The 8,506-nt window shown below is 44.7% G+C and overlaps 1 protein-coding gene across 1 annotated transcript; it reads left to right on the top strand.

Annotated features, from left to right (window-relative positions):
* Positions 1–4,058: 4,058 nt before the first annotated feature.
* Positions 4,059–8,295, top strand: LOC310779486 (FAST kinase domain-containing protein 5, mitochondrial-like; the record flags this gene model as incomplete). Its single annotated transcript, XM_083640018.1, has 3 exons — positions 4,059–4,079; positions 4,786–6,041; positions 7,071–8,295. The coding sequence occupies exons 2-3, from the start codon at positions 4,798–4,800 to the stop codon at positions 8,293–8,295; spliced, it is 2,469 nt and encodes an 822-aa protein (XP_083496144.1). The 5' UTR covers positions 4,059–4,079; positions 4,786–4,797.
* Between the last annotated feature and the right edge of the window lie 211 nt (positions 8,296–8,506).

The raw sequence follows: 8,506 nt of genomic DNA, 5'->3' as shown, positions 1-8,506 counted from the left end.
TTGCTGGACCTCCCCTATTTCGGAACCCTGGTTACGGCCCTGGTCAGGAGGAGAAAATTTACTTTGTAACTTCGTCACTGTCTCTCAGCAACACACTCTGCAAGATTTGGAAACATATCTTATCGGTAGCTAACGCTGGCAGCGATGAGCTAAAACTAAAGTTTGCAGATGAGATGTAGTAGCTAAATCTGTCCATGGAAAAAATATTTTTTGTGAGTAGATATCTTAGTTTCAAGATTGAGCTAGCAAGGCACTGGCAGTTTTGTGTTCATACTTATGTGCCCCGGCTTATTTCAATAGCAGCGTGAAAAATGTATAGGCCCAACACATTTAGTTACATCTGGCCAATCACTGCAGAGATGGGCTGGGTGTTCGGACTCAAGAGTTACATTTACAAATCTCATTTATCCCACAAACAGAAGCCCCTCTGACCTTCAGAACACATCTGAAACCCTCTCAGACCAGAGTATAAAACAAGCTTAATGATGTTTTTGTGTGTAAGTTACCTCCACAAGAGTGTGTCAGAAGAAGAAGGACAACAGTGTGATGGAGAACCAAGACAATGAAGACCTTGATCTGAGATTTAAGGGACAGGCCCTCCTTCAGCTGAAGCATCCTGGAGTTCTGAACACTGAAATAAACCAGATGTGAAATGTTGATTTCCAGGAAGAACTTTTGGAAGAAAAAAGTTATGTTTATGCAAAATAATCAAAACCAAAATATCTCTTCCTCCAAAGTTACTCTTAAAATGCTTTAGGGTCTTTGTTATTATCTGCCAACAATCATATCAAGATTCTTTCATTTGATTTATTTTTTATTTTGTTCTGCAATATCATTTTAGAATGAAGCTTTATCTGATTTTGGGAGAATCATAATCTTCATCCTTCATAGTGCATCAATTTATTTGGATTTAATATATCAACTGTAAAGCTACATCCACCATGTTGAATAATTGTAACAGGACATAAACTGTTCAACAGGTCCCCCTGGTGGCTGTTCCTTTATGTTCAAGTTCATAGACAAATACATTTTATTTTGCTTGTAGTGTGAATACAAATGTGTCCTGGTGAGCAGTTTCAAAGCTTACACATTTAGAATATTGAATAACAACAACAACAACAACAACAACAACAACAACAACAACAACAACAACAACAACAACAAAGTATTTTTTTTCTACAGTACAAATTATGGCCTCCATTGTGTGGTTGAGAACTTTAGTTTAAATTTCATCTGTGGCCAATAAGTGTAAAACAGTTCTGACGGCAAAGAGAGAATAACTTTAAATTGTGTTTTGAAGCTGCCATGTTTGTTGAATATATTACACTGGATACAACACATTGTTTATAATTTACATAATCATCATCGTCAACCTTTATTTCACCAGGCAAGTTAGTTAAGAACAAATTCTTACTTACAATAACGACCTGGCAATGACCAGACAGTGCAAGTCCAGTTGAATAAATTATTCAATACATTACTGACATGTAAATCCATAATGACCGACAGGACTTTGTGCTCAACCACTCAAAACAACAGTGCTGTTGATGTTTTATGATTCAATTTCACATTTCGCATTCACCATTTTGAGTGCAATAATGACTCATATAGACTATATGAAGAATTATTTGTGTTTGAAAGGAAACCTCCTGCACCTGATGTCAGACCTGCGTTAATTCTAAAAGCATAATTATAAAAAGCAATTTAAGAATAATAATTTAATTTGATAACATAATTCATACCTGGATGATCGACTCACCTGTCCGCACAGATAGAGGAAGTGACAGGGCCAAAGTCTAACTTCATCCTGGTCACCTGATGTCAGGGACAGTGTTGGAAAGCACTCTGTCTGTTTGCTTTTATATCATACATTAACTCTGATGTGCGTGTGTTTCTCAATTTGCTTATTATTTAGGCTAATACAGTAGTGCAGTAGTGTATTACATATTGATGTTGCAGTATTCTATTCTATTATATTCTAATTACTGTAATGACTTTCATGCATACAATTTTGTGAAGGCTACTATAGTTTTTTATGAAGCTGCCGTGCCGATAGCCAATGTTTGGATGATAGGCTAATTAACCTGACGCTGCCAGATGGATGGTTTTGTCTTCCTTGTGATGTGATCTGGTCTCATGTGAGTTGTCTTCATGGTGAAAAAGCCTGTGAAACATCATTCAGAACATCATGGAACACTAGAAGTCTCCACTGAAACCTACACTAATTGATTTGTTTTAGTGTCAGCAGCTCTTTCAGTCAAGTACAAGTAAGATTGAGCACATTTCCTACAGAGAAACTAATGTGCTTCACATAAAAGCAAAATTTGGGAAGGAAATCGGAGCAAATACTGCTCATATTGAGGGGTGGGGGTGCAGACTGAACCACCACATCAGGCCTTAAAGAAAACATTGTTGAACAATCAAAAGAAAACAATATAATGAATATAAAAAGCTTTGATTACAGGTTTTCTTCCACACTATTTTCTGTGATCAGGGAGAACCTCCCTCGTTTCAGAAGTGGTCAATTGTCAAAGTGATGTATCAGTTTAGCCCTAAACATTATAGTGAGTCTAAATGTCTGTTTGCTTCAGCCTGCCCTGAACTAACACGGCTCAATGCGCTCAGCATATTTGTGCACTACTTAAACTACTCTCAACTTAAAACAATTGAACTTTGGAATACAGTTAACTGATTGCCGTTATTCATTTACAGCCACTATTTTGTGAGGGCAACAAATTATTCTTTGTCTTCATTTATTTACCAAATCATGAGTAATAAAAAAAATGCTCTGTCATCTTGCCAATGAAGTCTTTATGAAACAGGCGATATGTCTGTTGATTTAGCCTACTGCAGGGGGCAGAGTAGGACCTTTTATTTATGCTCGTGTGTGTGTGTGTGTGTGTGTGTGTGTGTGTGTGTGTGTGTGTGTGTGTGTGTGTGTGTGTGTGTGTGTGTGTGTGTGTGTGTGTGTGTGTGTGTGTGTGCGTGCGTGCGTGCGTGCGTGCGTGCGTGCGTGTGTGTGTGTGTGTGTGTGTTTCTTATGTGTATGCATTATTGTGTTTGCCGTCTGGGCACTCATGTAACTGACTGACTCCCAGCATTTGACTGCACTATTACTGTTTATGTCCTTTGCGTACTTGTATTTATGTGGACATAAATAAATATTTCAAATGTGTGTGTGTGTGTGTGTGTGTGTGTGTGTGTGTGTGTGTGTGTGTGTGTGTGTGTGTGTGTGTGTGTGTGTGTGTGTGTGTGTGTGTGTGTCTGTCTGTCTGTCTGTCTGTCTGTCTGTCTGTCTGTCTGTCTGTCTGTCTGTCTGTCTGTCTGTCAGGATGGAAGTTGAATTTGGCCAGGTTCCTGCATAATATCACCAGTGAGATGCCCAACCATCATCTGGCACTTTCTGTTTGAAGTAGTGATTTAAGTTGGGGGGTGGGGGGCCGTTTGCGGGGTAATAATAATAATAATAATAATAATAATAATATAACAACAACAAACAAACACATACATACATAAATAAATAAATAAATAAATAAATAAATAAATAAATAAATAAATAAAAAAAAAAAAAAAAAAAAAAAAATCCAGATTTAACCAGTCATAGGTCTCAGTCAGATCCAAGATGGTCTATGTTGTTATTATTCTATTGACGGTGGTCACATATCAAAGATAAGAGGGATGCAGATGCAGAGAGTAGTCTCATTTTTGTATTGCGTTTCGCCGATGCAGTTTGTCCACTCCCGGTTGCTGTAGGTCACACGCTGCTCCCTGCAGGTTGTCAAGCTACCACAATATTAAAATACCGGAGATTCTGCATTAAAAAAAAAATCATGTATCCGCCGTGACACGCTATGCAGCATGACACAGTTTTAATATATACATTTTATGCATCTTGTATTTTAAGATTTGTTGGTGTTCTGTACACCCGAATCTCCCCGCTTCTGGTTCTAAAGATACTTTTAAGCTTTTATTTTGAAGGCGAAATGACGGAATCACTCTGGTTATGTGCGCTAGCTTGATGCAGCTATCTGTCAGACTACTCGTACTGGTAAATGTAGATAGACACTGGAGAGTTGAAGGTGAGTTTAACCAACACATCCTATATTAACGTAATATTGTGGTTTACTTTACAAAATACCCACTTTATTCTGCCTATAGAGCCCAGTATATCAGTCTGACGCTAAACTACAGGCTAAACTGTGGCAGTTCAACTACACAGCACAGCCTGTCTTGCTAGTCGGCTCTGAGTAGTAGCTAGCGTTAGCTAACGCTACATGCTTGTTTAGATAATTGTATCTTCTTATTTTGAAAAGAAGAGGTTGCACTCGCACTACTGCATGAAACCTCAATAAAAAACAGCCTGTTTTGTCCTATTTGTGACACTATGAGGATTGATATTGTTCATGATCGCTCCGTCTCACTTTGTTACTGTAACCTGTCAGACCTGCAGACATTTAGGGCACACAGTGTCCCAAGACCAGTAGCATGGCAAGACGACCAGTGATCCAGAGACAAATCAACCAATCAATCAATGCAGTGCAACAGTTATAGTACAACATACTGTATACATCAACATTATGGCCTTGTTATATTTTTGCAATTGCATATTTTTTTGTTAACACTCTGGATTTTACATTTTATGTGTGTGTGTGTGTGTGTGTGTGTGTGTGTGTGTGTGTGTGTGTGTGTGTGTGTGCGCGTGCGTGCGAGTGAATTACATGTACTTGACATGTTAGAAATTGTGTAGAAATACCGTATTTTAAAGCCATTCCTTTTTCCTTTCAGTCCAGTGAATGGATGGCTGCCTGTGTGCTGTATCGACGGGTGGCCAGGCTACGCCGTCTCCCAGGCTTGTGCAGAGGCTTTGCCCAGGCCCATCACCTGCACGAGGGCCAAGGCAAGCCAGATGCCGGCGCCGATGAGCTGGACGGGAAGGAAGTGGAGCGCCGGCGACCGCAGGAAGCAGCTCTTCTCGCAGGCTACAGGCTGCACTACAACCCCCCCTCATACCAGCAGCGCCCCACACGGGACCCTGCAGCCTCGCGCAGCAGCCAGACGGACGATGACGAGGATGAGCCGTGTCTCTCGGCTCTCGCGCCTTCCTTCCGCCAGCAGAGCAACTGCTACAGCGTCAGCTGCTCACGCCGCCTTTCCAGCACCAAAAACATGCTACTGGACCTAGCGCTCGACAAAGGCTCCGAGCACGTGACGCCGTCATCGCCGTCGGAGTACCGCAGGAAACCCGCGAAGCCAGACGTTAAAGTCGACACGCGCGCCTTCCAAAAATGCCGTCCCGAATATGCGTCCATGACCCTTGACCTCGACCGGCGGCCCCGCCCGATCCAATGGGATCAGGCCGTGCTGCTGCTCCGCAAGGTGAGCGTCCTGAAGGGCGACATGGACCCGGCTGATGTGACTCGCTTCCTGGCGGAGCTCGGCCGCCTGCACCCGGACAAGACGGAGGCAGTGAGGAGCGACACGCGCTTCCTCATGCTCCTCAGATACTCTGTGGAGAACCTTCACCGCTTCACTCTGCCTCAGCTGCTGGAGATCTTGCGCTCGTTGGTGTGGCTGGGCCTGCCCTCCACCCACAGCGTGCTCAGGCTGTACGAGGCGGAGCTGCGCCGCCGGTCCGGCCAGATGACTCTCCACCAGCTGCTGTTAGCTGCTGACCTGTGGCGCTGCCTCGGGAGGCAGGTCCCCCAGTTCCTACAGCACCTCTATGACTGTGTCGAGACCTATCTCGGGGGGCAGATGGGGGTCCCTGAGCTGGTCCAACTGTTGTATGTCATCGGGGAGGGTAGACGGTGCCCGGCAGACTTGGTTCGCCCCGTGGAGCAGCTACTGATGCGTCACCTGCACACGCTGGAGCCTGAGGAGGTGGGCGCCGTGTGCCTGGCACTCTTTAAATCGCAGAGTTCTCTTTCGGAGGGCGCGGTGACGCGGATAGTGGATAAGGCGCACTCTGTAGTGGAGGAGATGAGTGACTTTGCCATGGTGAATGTGCTGAAGCTGCTGCGTTTCAGTTACCTGGATCACAGGTAGGGATGAAACTATTACCGGTTTAATGATAAACTGTGGTACAATTTCTGATGGTTAAGGTCTTTGCACACACAGTCCTTTTTTTTTCATATGCGTTTTTTGAATCCGTCAAACAGCTCGCAAAATGCTATTGACCGATGTGAAAACCACAGAAAATTGAACCTGTTCCAAAAACTTTAATGACAGACAAAAGTTTCGAAGTTGGAGCTTTTGGTGTGCAAAAGCCTTTAGTATTACCGTTATTTTTTTTATTGTTATTAAAAGTGTGTAGGTTTGACTACAGTGATTATTATCACTGCTGCACAGAGCGCTGTTCACTTGTTTATTCAAAGTTTATTAAAAGTGAACATGTCACGTGTCCTGCCACAAAATCATATTGGCTCTGTTATTATTTTAATGTTTATCAAAACAAAAACAAAAAAGTTCATTCTGCTGCTAATTTTATTTGTGCTTTTCAATATAAAACTTGGTGAAATCATTCCAGAGAGTGTATCAGTACCTTTTGAACATTTTCAGCTAGGGTTGTGCAATAAAATCAATATGGCAATATATCACAATATTTTTTTCCGCAATACTGTATCGATATTTCAGGACAATATCGTGATATATCGCCATAATGATTTTTTGTACAGCCGTCTGTTCAGTGACACAATAAGAATACTTTTTATTTCAGTGCGTTCAGTAACGCACTCAGTAGTTACTCTAGTTTTGACTCAATTTGTCCACTATGTTATCAATATAAAGTGATGTACATATTATTACACTATACCAGCGAGTTGTATTTTCAGCTCTATTTTTTTTTTCAGTAAATTATGTATAGTATTGCAATATATCACAATATGTATTGTATCACAATGTATCGTGATACAATCGTATCGTGATACGTATCGTATTGTGAGGTCCTTGCCAATACCCAGCCTTATTTTCAGCATATTTTAACAACACCGCGATAATACCGATAACCGCGATCATTTTGGTCACTATAATCATGACATGAAATTCTCACACCGTGTCATCTCTAATCACAGGCTGTGGCTGGAGGCCATGGCACGGGAAGTGCCACGACGGGCCCAGAAGATGGGCGTCCAGGGGCTGATGCACGTGGCGCTGACGTGCTCGGCGCTACACTACCGCAACGACTCCATCCTGATGGCGGTGGCCGAGAGATTGCCCTCGCTGGTGTCTCACTGCAGGAGTAAAGACACGTGCAAACTGCTGTGGGCCTTCGGCTCACTGGGGGTCCTCCCCAGCCAAAGCCCGACCTTCTACCCCAGCCTTATAGAGTCCCTGAGGCAGAGGAAAGCCGAGTTCCAGCGGTACCCAGAGCACCTTCTTACTGGTCTCCTGGGCCTGGCCTTCGTCTCTCAGCTGCCCGAGGATCTCATCGCGTTAGCCCTGAGCCGTGAGTTTGTCAGCCTGGCGCTGAAATCCACACAGCTGGAGCTGAAGAAAGACTTGTTCACTTTAGACGGGACCGTGGCTCTGGAGCTGCCCCGCTGGACCGGCCCGCGGCTGGCCCGCGAACTCAGGGAAGAGGTGACGGCGATGCTGTGGAAATTCGCCCAGTCGGACCTGTGCCAGAAACCGGAGGTCCTGGAGGCGGAGGGTGCCCTGCGAGAGCTGCTCGGAGGGGAGGAGTTTGTGCGGAAGCGGATGATCCTCCCGCACACGCGCTCCATCGACCTGGAGGTTCATCTGGACTCCACCGGGCGGCCCATACCCGTCGACCTGGCGTCCCAGGGCAACGTCACGCCCTCTCCCGAGACGAGCTTCTCCACAGGGCCTTCTCCTCTGGGCTGGGAGAGGACCGACGTGGGGGTAACTCTCACCGAGGGGCTTTTAGCACAGCTAATAAACACCAAAAACACAGCAAACCATTTAACCCCTGCATCTCCCGCATCTCAGCTGCTGCCCCTTCACCGAATAGAGCCGGATGATGGAAGCAGGCTGTTGAGCATAGGGCAGGAGCTGGCCAGTGGTATTGCAAGAGACAAACCCAGCAGGCTAAAGGGTGCGCCTCGCGACTCGGGCAAAGGCACGGTCAAACTAGCCATCCAGGTGTCCCACAGGAACCACTACTGCTACCAGTCGAGGCAGCTGCTGGGGCTGCACGCCATGAAGAGGAGGCAGCTGCAGCTGGCAGGCTACAGAGTGCTGGAGCTCAGCCACTGGGAGTGGTTCCCCTTACTGAGGAAAAGCCGCGCGGAGAAGCTAGCGCACCTGCACTGCAAGATCTACAGCGGACTGGAGTGACCTCTGATCTCCAAGCTCTGATAGACTTCATTTTAAACTGCATTGCAAACGATCATGGCACTTCTGCTTCTGAACAATCTTTAGTGTGTTATTATAACTATGTGCAAAGTACTGACAAAAGTGTGGAGGAGGTGGGCAGACATGAATTTGTCACTGTGTTGAAAACCATACAGGGGCTATTAAGAAGTATTTATCCCCATCAACCACTGAC

Source organism: Poromitra crassiceps, assembly GCF_964638095.1.
Source record: "Poromitra crassiceps genome assembly, chromosome: 7".
Lineage (NCBI taxonomy): Eukaryota > Metazoa > Chordata > Actinopteri > Beryciformes > Melamphaidae > Poromitra > Poromitra crassiceps.
This window is presented reverse-complemented; position numbering and strand designations above follow the sequence as displayed.